The 14,707-nt window shown below is 41.8% G+C and overlaps 1 protein-coding gene across 1 annotated transcript in view; it reads left to right on the top strand.

Annotated features, from left to right (window-relative positions):
* Nucleotides 1–14,707, top strand: part of LOC122565046 (unconventional myosin-Vb-like) — a 179,232-nt gene that overhangs the window by 158,866 nt on the left and 5,659 nt on the right. Inside the window, exons 32-34 of the mRNA XM_043720677.1 lie at nucleotides 936–1,022; nucleotides 1,529–1,679; nucleotides 5,256–5,547. Coding sequence (XP_043576612.1) covers nucleotides 936–1,022; nucleotides 1,529–1,679; nucleotides 5,256–5,547 — 530 coding nt within the window. The remainder of the gene's footprint in view (nucleotides 1–935; nucleotides 1,023–1,528; nucleotides 1,680–5,255; nucleotides 5,548–14,707) is intronic.

Below are 14,707 nucleotides of genomic sequence, written 5' to 3'. Positions count from 1 at the left end.
ACCTCCCCCCTCACTCCTCTCCAAGGCCCAAAAGGAAACTCCCATATCCGCCACAGATTCACCTGCACCTCCACCCACATCATCTACTGCATCCGCTGCAGCCGGTGTGGCCTCCTCTATATTGGGGAGACAGACCGCCTACTTGCGGAGCGATTCAGAGAGCACCTCTGGGCCACCCGGACGAACCAACCCAACCAACCTGTGGCACAGCATTTCAACTCCCCCTCCCACTCCACCGAGGATATGCAGGTCATTGGACTCATCCACCGCCAAACCACAACAACCCGACGGTCGGAGGAGGAACGTCTTATCTTCCGACTGGGAACCCTCCAACCACAGGGGATGAACTTGGACTTCACCAGTTTCTTCATCCCCCCTCCCCCCAACTTGTCTCAGCCGAATCCCTCCAGCCCAGCACCGCCTTCCTGACCTGCAGTCTTCTTCTTGACCTCTCCGCCTCCACCCTACTCCGAACTATCACCCTCAGCTTGACCTCTTTCCACCTATCACATTTCCAACGCCCCTCCTCCAAGTCCCTCCTCCCTACCTTTTATCTTCTCCTGCTGAACACTCTCTGCTCATTCCTGAAGAAGGGCCTGTGCCCGAAACGTCGAATCTCCTGTTCCCTGGATGCTGCCTGACCTGCTGTGCTGTTCCAGCAATAAAGTTTCAACTTTGATCTCCAGCATCTGCAGACCTTACTTTCTCCTCCCTCATGGCAACATATTCACCTCACCTTCAAGTAGTTAGTATTTTAGCTTTCTGCACATCAGCACCAGCTGCGTATTATGTGAGAGAATGACTTAGCAAGATGTGAATTTAACTGTTTTAGTTATAGCATATGCTTGGTCATGGTGGCTTAATTGTTTTAACTAATTATTCAAATTGAACAGGAGATGGAAAGCTAAGCATTTATTGTCTGATTTTAATTTTAGAGAAGCTCTGATTTTGAGATGGTGGCATTCTGGCTATCCAATACGTATCGTTTGTTGGTTTGCTTAAGGCAGTACAGTGGGGAGGAGGTGAGTAGTTTTTATTTTTGAAAGACGTGATAGTGCAGGAGGTCATTAAGGTTAATATGAAAGTTTTGAATTAGATCTATTTGCTAAATATCAGTCATCAGTCTTTTAAAGACTATGACATAAATGCCCCAGTGCCATTAAGAGCTAATATCTCTCTAATTTTGTCTCCCTTTTTGAATTTTCAAAACTATATATACATTTAGTAGCACTGTACAGTTTCATTGCACAATGCTTCTGACTGGTTGGATCATGACTCAGTGGATGGGTGACTATAGAAGAAACTGAGTCATTTTTGTTGAGTGAACTATCAGGAATAATCCTTTAAATTTGTCATGCATAATGAGCACCCTTAAAGGTCCCATGCTGTCTCAACTGAAGCTTCAGAATTTAGCAACACTGCACACTTTGACTCCTCATCAATAATGCATGGATGCACAGATATTTAAACAGACTGTAATGCCAGTTGCAAATGTGACATCCAACAATTTTTTTTCTTTTTTTAACAGAATTCTGTGGAAATGAATACACCAAAACAAAGAAAACACGTCTTGAGGAACTTTGATCTTTCTCAACACTGTCTAATTTTGTCAGATCTTGCTGTTCAACTTTACCATCAATTAATCAAAGTTGCAGAAGCAAAACTTCAAGAAATGATTGGCAAGTGATTCTTTGTCAAGAGCAATACTCTGATTATTGCCAGTGACAAATGTTAAGTTAATCTGCACAATTTAACATTTCTACATCCAAAGCTTTCTTAACAATTTGGTGTATGTGGCACCATCAGTCTTCAGTTAGATAGGGTTGACAGTGTGAACCTTTTCCCGCGTATGGAGTCGGGTATTACAAGGGGGCATAGCTTTAAATTAAGGGGGGGTAGATATAGGACTGAAGTTAGGGGTAGGTTCTTCACTCAGCGAGTCGTAAGTTCATGGAATGCCCTGCCAGTAGCAGTGGTTGACTCTCCCTCTTTATGGGCATTTAAGCGGGCATTGGATAGGTATATGGAGGATAGTGGGTTAGTATAGGTTAGGTGGGCTTGGATCGGCGCAACATCGAGGGCCAAAGGGCCTGTACTGCGCTGTATTCTTCTATGTTCTATGTTCTATCAGAGGTTGTAAAGTCATCCAGATCCTTCAGTCCAACCAGTTCATGCTGACTATGTTCCCAAATTAAACTAGTCCCACTTGCCTGAGCTTGGTCCATATCCCTCCAAACCTTTTCCAATTCATGAACTCCTCCTAATGTGTTTTAAACATTGTGACTGTACCTGCATTCATCACTTCCTCTGAAAGTTCATTCCACGTGTGAACCACTGATTTTTAAAAACACAAAATGCCCCTAGTCTTTTTTAAAAAAAAAAAATTGTTCTCCTCTCAAAAAATAATCTTAATTCCTTGCCCTAGGGAAAAGACCCTTGCTATTCACCTTTATCTATACCCCTCATGATTTTATAAACCTCTATAATCTTAACCTCCTGACTGATCCATGCTCTCCTCCTAACTCAAACCCTCCATTGCCAGCAACATTCTTGCAAATCTCTTCTGTATCCTCTCCAGCTTAATAAATCCTTCCTGTAACAGGATGATCAAAACTGAATGCAGTACTCCAGACTTCACCAATGTTCTGTATAACCTCAGACCTCTCAGCTCCTACACACACTGTCTGAGCAGTGAAGACAAGTGTGCTAAATGCTGCCTTAATCACTCTGTCTACATGTGATACAAATTTCAAAGAATTACATACCTGAACCCTTAGGACTCTGTTCGACAATGCTACCCAGGGCCCTACTTTTAACTGTACAAGTCCTGCCCTTGTTAGTTTTACCAAAATGCAACACTCTTCATTTATCCAAATTAAACTCCATCTGCCACTCTTTGGCCCATTGATCCAATTAATCAAGATCTCTTTGTAATCTTGAATAACCTTCACTGTCTAGTACACCACTAATTTATGTCATCTGCAGACTTACCACGCTGTCTATATTCTCATCTAGATTATTTGTACAAATGACAGACAAAAATAGACCCAGCATCGATCCCTGTGGAACACCTGTGATAACAGGCCTCCAGACTGCAAAACCACTCTCCTCCATCACTGTCTCCTTCCGTTAAGCCAATTTTGTATCCAATTGGCAAGCTCCCTTGAATTTAATGTGCAAAAATGAAAAGGAACTGAGACAACTTAACCCACACTTCTTCAAGTCTGGAGTTTTGATCTTGAAATTGTTTTTGTCTTTTTTTCCCCACTGATAATTTGTTGAATTGTCTGTCTCTCTGTTTTATTCATGAAAGAATACAAAGTTTTTTTTTCAAAGGGGTTTGGTTTGTCACTTGGTAGCAGATTAGTAATCTTCTGCGTCAAATGTTAAAATTGTGTGTTTATGATAGCTATTTTTCTGTTAATGACGGAATCTGGTGCAAATTGCTTTTGTCCAGAATAGCAGTCAGTCTGGCAAATTGATCATCTTGGCTCCCGAACTGACGTTTTTGCATAACAGTGGGGTTCAATTTTTGGTGCATTTTTTTTCTCAGTTAAGGGGAAACGATATTAATTAAGTCAACTATCTGTGAAGTTCCGCAGAGTAACTTTCTAAAATATATCCTGCGTCTGTAAGTTTGCTCACTGAGCATGAAGGTTTGCTTTCAGATGTTTTGTCACCACACTAGGTAACATCAGTGAGACACTCCAGTGAGGTGCTGGTGGTATGTCCCGCCTCTTTCTCTTGGTTTCTTAAGATGGATGTTGTTGTTTCTGGTTCCTTTTTTTTTCCCCCAAGGGAAGGAGGTAGGATCTAAATCAATGTGTTTACTAATGGAGTTCTGGTTAGAATGCCATGCCTGTAAGAATTCTCGTTCATGCCTTTGTTTTGCCTGTCCTAGGATGTGTATGTTGTCCCAGTCAAATGATGTCTTTCTTTGTATGTATAAGAACTAGAGATAATGGGTAGTGTCTTTTGGTGGCCAGTTAGTGTTCATGTATCCTGGTGGCAAGTTTCCTGCTAGCTTGTCTGATGCAGTGGTTTTTTTTTACAGTTTGTGCATGGTATCTTGTAAATGACATTTAGTTTTGCTGGTGGTATCTAATGGATCCTTTAGGTTCATAAGTCACTAAGTGTGTTTTTGGGCTACCATGATGCCAAGGGGTCTTAGTGGTCTGGAAATCATTTCTGATATGTCTTTTGACGTAAGGTAGTATGGCTATATGTTTTGGTTGCGTTGTGCCTGTTTGTTTGTGTTTTTCTGAGGAATCAGCGGTTTGTGTTTGTTGGGTATCTGTTTTTCTTTCTTGTTGTATAGGTATTTTTCTGCTTTTTGTAGTTTTTGGGTGCTGCAATGTAATGTAGCTCGTTGAAATAAGATCTTGATGCAGCTCCCTTTGTGTGTTGGGAAGATTGCTTCAGAAGCAAAGTATTTGGTTTGTGTGTTGTTTTTCTGTAGACACTGGATTTGAAGCTCTCTTTTAACTGTACGTTCAACTGTCAAGTCTAGGAATGCGGGTCTGTCATTATTCTCCTCCTGTTGTGTTAATTTTATGCTTGTCAGGATGACTCTTTGGCATCATGTAGCCTACAAACACACTTAAACAGTGACTAATGAACCTAAAAGATCCATTAGATACCACCAGCAAAACTAATGTAATTTACAAGATCCCATGCAAGAATTGTTTTTAAAAAAACACTATATCGGACAAACTAGCATGAAACTTGCCACCAGGATACATGAATGCCAACTGGCCACCAAAAGATATGACCCACTATTCCTCATTTCTATACATACAGACAGACAAAGAAGAACACCACTTTGACTGGGACAACACACACATCCTAGGACAGGCGAAACAAAGGCATGCACAAGAATTCTTACGAACATGGCATTCTAACCAGAACTCCAATAAACACCTATTTAGATCCTATCTACCTTCCCTTGGGGGGAAAAAAAAACTCCAAATGACATAACCCACCTTAAGAAACCAAGACCTATAAATAGAGAGGCGGGACATGCCACCAGTGCTTCACCTGAGACTCTAATGTTACCCAATATGGTGACAAAACGCCTGAAGAAAAACCTTCAAGCTCAGCGAGCTAACTTGCAGACTTATTGATCAACCTGAGCTACAAATCTTCTCAAAAATCACTAATATATCCTAAGTCTCTAATATGGTTTAGAGAAGCACATGGTGGCTTTAAACTAAGAATAATTCTTACAGTAAAGTTTGTTTTCAATTTGTCTACAGTGCCCGGGATGTTAGAAAATGATACCATTCAGTGTGTTTCGATGGTTACTGCAAAGCCAGCAGGTTATAGAAAGAAAGCAGGAAGTCTGTCTGGAGAAAATACAAAATACACACTGAACTCCATCATTCACCAACTAAGCTTGTTCCACAACATCCTCTCCAAATATGGTTTGCATCCTGAAATTGTTAAACAAGTTTACCGGCAGATTTACTACATAATTACAGCAGTCACACTGAACAACTTACTCCTCAGGAAGGATGTGTGCTCCTTCAGCAATGGAGTCCAAATCAGGTGAAATAAAATCTGCTAGAGTTCTGTGAAATATTATCTGGGCAGCAAATTCAAGAATTATTCTACCTTTTTTTTGTAGTAGGAGTCAAGATGGTCAAAAGGAAGATGAACAATCGTAGCTCGGTTGATGTACTTAAATGCTGCAGGCCACAATAGCAGAACTGACATTGGTCAATGTATGAGGGGTGGGTGACTTAATTTAGAACAACAGACCAGCTTCAGTTTGGGTGTTTTTGTTTCTGCTAAATTGGCAGCTGATATATGGATACCAATTTAATAACATAAATAATTCTAGTTAATTTTCTAGAGTGATCTAGATTCAGAATGAACCAATTTTGCTACATTTATTTACTCCTTGTAATGTAGGTCATATGGATGATATGCACAGACTTGACAAATGTTTTGGTTCAGTTTGTGTAGAATACCAGGACTGCAGTATGCTATCACAAGCCCACTGGAGGGGGTGTAGCCATGTTGGATGTAATAGCTCTGCATTTTGCTGGCTGTGTAACCATGGCAGTTTATTTATCCCGGGTGGGGGGAAGGCGGGTGGTGGTATTTCTGGCTGGTCTGTTTTAACTTCAGACAATTCTTTAAAAAGTTTTTTATACGTTGGATGGGTCTGCAAGTTGCACAGAATTGTGCTGAAAATTAGACTTTTAATTCGGCCATTTCCAACCCCCAACCCCATACTTCTGAGCTAACCATGAATGTAGTGGAAACCAATTGTTTTGAACTGCAGTATTTGGTTTCCAAGACTTGCTATTTTTATTGGAGTATTTAAAATGTAAATGTTTGTTCTTCAATTATGAGCTGCTTTCCTGACGGAAGGGGGAAGGGAAGTTATTCAGAGTTGAATATTCAGTTTAAAGAAGATACATGCAGTAAAATTGGAACCAGTATTTTGGAGTTTAGTCCCCACTTGTTACTATTGTGCAATTGTCTTTAAAATGAAAATTGTCATCTTTAAAATTATAATCTGGTATTTACTACTGTAACTACAGAAACATCCTGTGGTATGTGGTGGTGGCACACTATAAAATAACACTGCATTTGTGCAAAATGGTGAGGGTTAAGTCATAGTCATAGAACATTACAGCGCAGTACAGGACCTTTGGCCCTCAATGTTGCGCCGACCAGTCATACCAATCTGAAGCCCATCTAACCTACACTATTCCAGGTATGTCCATATGCTTGTCCAATGACGACTTAAATGTACTTAAAGTTGGCGAATCTACTGCCATTGCAGGCAAAGCATTCCATACCCTTACTACATTTGTACATTAAACTTCAGAGAAGAGCATTCCCTTATAGACTTTGTGCATGTTATGCACTCAGTGGAATTATAGCCTTTTATAGGAAACCTTTCAGTTTCTAATGGGTTCTGGTGTGTTCCTCTTCCCCATTTGAGTGATCATCTCCAGGTGCTTTTTTTTCATGCAGCTTTTGAATTTTTTTAATCCTCAACCACCTCAACTTCCTGTCTTTGAGGCATCAGCAAGTCAAATCTTCTGGAATCTTTAGCTGGCTGCAAAATGAAACAGCCAGTAAATGTCTCTCCTTCCTGCATCTAGCTGTGGTAATTCTCATGGCCATGCAGCCTCTGCTGAGTGCTCAGAACATCCTCCTTTCTGCGATATTCCTTTGTTTTGTGCTGAAGTCTGTCGCCTGATTGCCGAAAATAACTTCCTCTCCTGGCACCACCACCCCACACACCTCCCAGTGGTGACATTCAATTAGTAACTTGGTGGAAAAGCTAATTAGCTTTGTCAACCCTCACTTCCTTGTGCCACAAATGGTGCATGTCAAAATTGTTCACAATTTGGACTTTTTGAAGCTTTGAGATTTGGGAGACTTGTTGTAAACCTCTGGTCTGTTGCTGTTATCACTATGTAAATACCTTCCACCTTAACAAAACAATCTAAAACTTGAATAATCGAGCTACCCAGACTTCACGTCAAGCAGACTGCAAAACAAATTGTGACTCCATTTACCACCAATCTAAAGCTATAGTCTCAAGAATCTTTAAAACCCAGATGTAACAATTTACATCATGAATGTACTTGGTTTGTTGATAAAGCAGACTGTGGTAAAAGTGACTGGGAGGTGCCAGTGTTGGACTGGGGTGGACAAAGTTAAAAATCTCAACACCATGTGATAATCCAACAGGTTTATTTGGAAGTACTAGCTTTCAGAGCGCTGCGCCGCCTTCAGGTGGTTGTGGAGGACAAGATCATGGTCACAGAATTGATAGCGAAAGTAGTCCAGTGTCATGGAGATGTGATACATTAAATAATTTTTAGATTAAATTGTTCATCGTTTGAAATTGGATATGCTGTTTTTGTTCTTTTTGATATGTAAATCCCAGAACTACTATTAAATTACATTCTCAAGATAGTTCAGCTTTTTTAACAATAGATGTGAAGTCAGTCAGTCTGTCTGTGTCCCAATATTTAGTCAGACTGACGAGCCCTCTGTGTGGTTTTACATGGACTCATGCAGTTTTTGAGCAAACTAAAATGCAATTCTGCAAATACAAATTCACCCCATAAACCTGTGTGCCACTGCCCAGGGCTTGACATTTATGTTCAAACTGTCAGGAAATAATAAATGCCAGATTCATCAGGTGCACTCATAAGGGGGAAGAAAAACCAGCTGATCACAACACATCACCATCCATGCTCTCAAAACCAATCATAACATTGTCATCAAACCAGCAGATAACGGAGGAACCATCGTCATTCAGAATAGAACAGACTACTGTACCGACAACTGAACAACCCGGATCACTACAGGCAACTACTGGCTGATCTGACCAAAAAACACCTGTGAACAAGAAACATTGATCAGGACTTTGGATCCAGTCCTTCAGAATTCCCTATGCACCCTCAACCCACATACTTTCCATGTAGGCAACTTCTTCTGCCATCTGAAGATACACAAAGCAAACACCAGGATGTCCCACCATATTAGGCAATGGGAACCTGTGTGAGAGCCTCTCTGGCTACATTGAGGGCATCCTGAAACCCATTGTACACGGGGCCCCAACTTCTGTTGCGACAATTCAGGTTTCTTACAAAAAGTCAGCACCCATGGACCAGTCGAACCGGGAACATTCCTCATCACAATGGATGTTTCAGCACTCTACACCAGCATCCCCCACAATGATGGCTTCACAGCAACAGGCTCAGTACTGAACACCAACAACTGCTAATCTCCAGAGTACCATCCTAAACTCACCTGCTTTATCCTCGGCCACAACATTTTCACCTTTGACAACCAGGTCTTCATCCAGACCCATTGAGCAGCCAAGGGGACCAAATTTCCTATCCGATTGAATGGATCAGTTGGAGAGACTGAGGCAATGAGGAATTCACAAGAGCAAGGGGATGTGATGGATGGCAGTTGGAGGAGGGGGAGGGGGTTGAAGACTCTCATACGGTCACATAGATGGGTTAACTTCAGAAAAGGTAAGAGGTAGGCAGATAGTCTTCTGTGGCTATCCTCATTTCAAACAATTATGCTGTTTTGGAAAATGTAGAGGGTGATGGATTCTCTAGGAAATGTAGCAAGAGCAGCCAAGTTCTGGCATGACGCTGGCTCTAATGCAACGAAGGTTGCATCGGGTCCCAAGAGATCAATTGTTTTGCGGGACACTCCAGTCCAAGGCACAGACAGATGTTTCTGTGGCCAGCAGCAAAAAAATCAGAATGGTGTGTTGCTTCCCTGGTGCCAGGATCAAGGATGTCTCGGAGGGTGCAGAATGTTCTCAAGGGGGAGAGGGGCCAGCAGGGGTTCATTGTACACATTGGAGCCAATGACATATGAAGGGAAAAGATTGAGATTGAATGGGAGATTAGAGTTAGACAGGAATTTAAAAAGAGATCCTCGAGTAGGAATATCTGGATTACTCCCGGTGCTATATGGCTGAGGAGCTGGTGTATGAGAGAAGGATTCACATTTTTGGATCATTGGAATCTCTTCTGGGGTAGAAGTGATCTGTATGAGAAGGATGGATTGCACCTGAATTGGAAAGGGACTAATACACTGGCAAGGAGATTTGCTGGAGCTGCTCAGGAGGATTTAAACTAGTAAGGTTGGGCAGGGGATGTGTTGGTGGGACCCAGGGAGATAGTGAGGAAAGAGACTGGTACAGTCGAGAACAGAAATGAGTCAAATTATCCCTGCCTGCCCTGACTAAGTGGATAACAGGGTAGGACTGATAAATTAAACTGCATTTACTTCAAGGCAAGAGGCCTAATAGGGATGGCAGATGAACTCAGGGCATGGTTAGGAACATGGGACTGGGATATCATAGCAATTACAGAAACATGGGTCAGAGATGGGCAGGACTGCCAGCTTAATGTTTCAGGATACAAATCCTATTGGAAGGATGAAAGGGGGGACAAGAGAGGAGGAGGAGTGGTGTTTTTGATAAGGGATAGCATTACAGTTGTGCTGAGGGAGGATATTCCTGGAAATACATCTAGGCAAGTTATTTGTGTCGAACTGAGAAATAAGAAAAGGATTGTATTATAGACTCCCTAATAGTCAGAAGATAATTGAGAAACTGATTTGTAAGGAGATCTGTTCTCTGTAAGAATAATAGGGTGGTTATGGTCAGGGATTTTAACTTTCCAAACAGCCTGGGACTGCCATAGTGTTAAGGATTTAGATGGCGAGGAAATTGTGTGTACAAGAAAATTTTCTGATTTAGTATGTGGATGTACCTACTAGAGAAGGTGCAAAACTTGACCTACCCTTGGGAAATAAGGCAGGGCAGGTGACTGAGGTATCCGTGGGGGAGCACTTTGGGGCCAGCGACCATAATTCTATTAGATTTAAAATTGTGATGGAAAAGGATAGACCAGATCTAAAAGCTGACGTTCTAAATTTTGAGGAAGGCTAATTTTGATGGTATTAGGCAAGAACTTTCAAAAGCTGGGGGCAGAGGTTTGCAGGTAAAGGGATGGCTGGAAAATGGGAAGCCTTCAGAAATGAGAACTACTTTCCAGAGACCGTATATTCCTGTCAGGGTGAAAGGGAAGGCTAGTAGGTACAGGGAATGCTGGATGATTAAATAAATTGTGGGTTTGGTTAAGAAAAAAAGCATGTGTCAGGTACAGACAGCAAAGATCAAGAGAATCCTTAAGTATACTCCTACTGCCTTTATACTCGGGGGGGAAATCAGGAAGGCAGAAAGGGGACATGAGATAGCTTTGGCAAATAGAGTTTAGGAGAATCCAAAGGGTTTTTACAAATACATTTTAGGACAAAAGGGGAGTGAGGGAGTGAGGGAACAGGGCCCCTCAATCAGCAAGGCAGCCTTTGTGTGGAGCCACAGGAGATGGAGATAATAAGCAAGTATTTTGCATCAGTGTTTACTGTGGAACAGGACATGGAAGATAGAATGTGGGGAAAGATGGTGACATCTTAAAGTGCCCATATGACAGATGAGGAAGGGCTGGATGTCTTGAAACGCATAAAGGTGGATAAATTCCCAGGACCTGGTCAGATGTACCCTGGAACTCCTGGGAAGCTACAGAAGTGATTGCTGGGCATTTTGCTGAGATATTTGTTTCATCAATAGTCACAGGTGAGGTGCTAGAAGACTGCTAGAGGTTGGCTAACATGGTACCATTTAAGAAAGGTAATTTAAAGACAAGCCAAGGAACTACAGACTAGTGAACCAGATGTTGGAGGTGGGCAAGTTGGAGGGAATCCTGAGGGACATATTTGGAAAGGCAAGGACTGATTCCTGAAGAAGGGCTTATGCCCGAAACGTCGATTCTCCTTTCCTTGGATGCTGCCTGACCTGCTGCACTTTTCCAGCGACACATTTTCAGCTCTGATTAGGGATAGTCAACATGGCTTTGTACATGGGAAATCATGTCGCTCAAAAAAAAAACTCAATTCAGCTTGAAGTAGAGGATTGATATGGGCAGAGGAGTAGACATGCTGTATATGGACTTCAGTAAGACATTCAACAAGGTTCCCCATGGGAGACTGGTTAGCAAGATTGTATCTTGTGGAATACATGGAGAACTAGCCATTCGGATACAGGACTGGCTCAAAGGTAAAGGGCAGAGGGTAGTGGTGGAGGGTTGTTTTTCAGACTGGTGGCCTGTGACCAATGGAGTGCCACAAGGATTGGTGCTGAGTCCACTACTTTTAATCATTTTATAAATGACTTGGATGTTAGCATAAGAGGTATAGTTAGTAAGTTTGCAAATGACACCAAAATTGGAGGTGTAGTGGACAGTGAAGAGGGTTACCTCTGATTACAATGTCAGGTGCCACATTTTGGGAAAGCAAATCTTAGCAGGACTTGTACACCTTAATGGTAAGGTCCTAGGGAGTGTTGCTGAACAAAGAGAGCTTGGAGTGCAGGTTCATAGCTCCTTGAAAGTGGAGTCACCAATCGATAGGATAGTGAAGAAGGCATTTGGTATGCTTTCCTTTATTGGTCAGAATAAAGAGTACAGGAGTTGGGAGGTCATGTTGCGGCTGTACAGGACACTGGTTAGGCCACTGTTGGAATATTACGTGCAATTCTGCTCTCTTTCCTATTGGAAGGATATTGTGAAACTTGAAAGGATTCAGAAAAGATTTACAAGGATGTTGCCAGGGTTGGAGGATTTGAGCTATAGGGGGAGGTTGAATAGACTAGGGCTATTTTCCCTGGAGCATCGGAGGCTGAAGAGTGACCTTATAGAGATTTATAAGGTCATGAGGGGCATGGATAGGATAAATAGGCAAAGTTTCTTCCCTGGGTGGGAGAGTCCAGAACTAGAGGGCATAGGTTTAGGGTGAGAAGGGAAAGATGAGACCTAAGGGGCAATCTTTTCACAGAGGGTGGTACATGTATGGAATGAGCTGCCAGAGGAAGTGGAGGTTTGTACAATTGCAACATTTTAAGAGGCATTTGGTTGGTTATATGCATAGAAAGGGTTTGGAGGGATATGGGCTGGGTGCTGGCAGGTGGGACTAGATTGGGTTGGGATATCTGACATGGACGGGTTGGACTGAAGGGTCTGTTTTCGTGCTGTACATTTGATTCTAAATCTTTCATCCTTTAAAATTGGCTATATCTAAAATTATTTAACGTATCACATCTCTGTGACACTGGACTCCTTTGGCTATAAATTGTGATCGTGATCTTAACCTCCGCAACTATCTGATGAAGGAGCAGTGCTCCAAAAGTTAGTGCTTCCAAATAAACCTGTTGGACTATAACCTGGTGTTGTGACTTTTAACTTTGTGGTAAAAGTGGTTAACCCAAATCTCTCTAATTGTCCAATTGTATAAAGTTCCACAGAATTCAATATCCAGCTTCAATTCTAAATATTTAATTTTAATCTCAAAAACTTTGTCTCGGTGCAAACTTCAGAAATATGTATAGATTGAAGGGCAAGTGTAATCTATAAATATGATGGGATAGATCATCTGCTCTCTGGACAGTCAAAAACTAAACTATTCCCTAAGCTGTATGTCAATATTTCCCAAATCCCAGAATGTTGACACTGGATTTACCTGGGAAATTTGAACTTCTGATGCAAATTTCCCTACTTCCCTGGGACCATAAGAAAAGTCTTCACTCTAAGCTAGTGTTGGAGATTCTGCACAGTTCTGAGGTCCTGAATCATTACCTGGAGAATGTTAGATACAATCCCTTCAATAACTCAACACAGAACAGTGCAGGCCCTTCAGCCCTTGATGTTGCACCAGCCTTTTATCTTACTCTAAGAAAATTGAGAGTCTAACAAACCCGAACAGGTTCCATAAGATTCTGTCATCGTGTGGTCATTTAAACCTAAAGGTTCTTTTACAACAAGGTTGTTAATTAGCCTTTTTTACTACATAATAGCTGTTCTAAAATAGCATGGCTGCATGCTTCTCAATATATTGCTGTAGAAAACAATCCCTAGAAATTCATCCCCCATAGCTTTAGTGCTCTGTTAGTTAACCAAATATTTGTGTAAATTGAACTGATCCATGATGCTCATACTGTATGCTTCTCTAATTTCCTGTTTCATTCCATGCCCCACATTCCACTACTGCTTTGTGGCCTTCACATAACTCCAACCACTATCCACTGCCCCTTAAATGTTCTGGGGAACCATGCACTGACCTTCCCCAATCTCACTCTGACCCCACTCCACCCTTCAAAAAAAAAAGCCTGACCCACCACCTCTGCTCCCTTGCATGCTTAGTTTACCCATCCTTCCCTGATAGTATTTGTAGAAGTGACCACTGCACAGCCCTTGAGCTATTAGTCTTGTTTGTATGTCATATCTACCTTTCATTCTGTTTTTTTTTTTTGGTGCTGCAATGCTTCCCATAGTGCAAATTTTCCCATTTAACACAGATTTAGCAACTCAAAGTCTGGCACGGAGGCACTGCAGGCCCTTAAAAGCAGAATGGTATTCAATTATCTGTAATTTCATGGCCTATCTCCCATCTCTCTTAAATTGGAAGGTCAACCCTAGCTCAGTGAAGAATGCAGAAGTACATGCTAACACCAGGTGCTAACACTGATGTGCATTCAGTGGTTACTACACGCAGTAACATGCAATAGACAGGGGCGAAGCAATTCCACAACCAGTGGATCAGATTTGCTCTGCAGTCAAGAATGGTAATGTCCTGTTAAACCAATAACAGGAGAAGGAGGGTCTACAAGTTTTTGGGTTTTGTTTGATTCCAGTAATAGCAGCAAAGCTAACGCTGGAGCACAACCCCTAGTTTAACTAACTGCACAGTTAAAAACACTGGCATTTACCCAGCAATGAGGAAGTTGGACAAACCCAACCTGGCCACGAGCTAATGTATCTATCTACTCTGGATCAACGTAAAATGTTGGAAGGGGTCAGTGATAGATCTAGCAAACAATGCATGCTTAACATTAGCACTCTCACTGACCTCACCTTGGGTCCCATAGAGTCACTCAGCCCCTAACCTCATTAGAGCCTTGTTCCAAATATTGGTCAAAGAGCTGAACTCTAGAATGAGCGTGAATGCCTTTCACACGAAGGAAGCAGTTGGAGTATGGCATCAAGGTATCCTGGTAAATCTGATAACTCTCCTGTATTTGGAGTCATAACTAGCATGAAGAAAGATGGTCATGATGTTGGCAGTGAATTGTCTAAATCACAGGACATCA

The sequence above is a fragment of the Chiloscyllium plagiosum genome, chromosome 31 (genome assembly GCF_004010195.1).
Source record: "Chiloscyllium plagiosum isolate BGI_BamShark_2017 chromosome 31, ASM401019v2, whole genome shotgun sequence".
Lineage (NCBI taxonomy): Eukaryota > Metazoa > Chordata > Chondrichthyes > Orectolobiformes > Hemiscylliidae > Chiloscyllium > Chiloscyllium plagiosum.
Note: the sequence above shows the minus strand (reverse complement) of the source record. Positions and strands in the feature narration are given on the sequence as shown.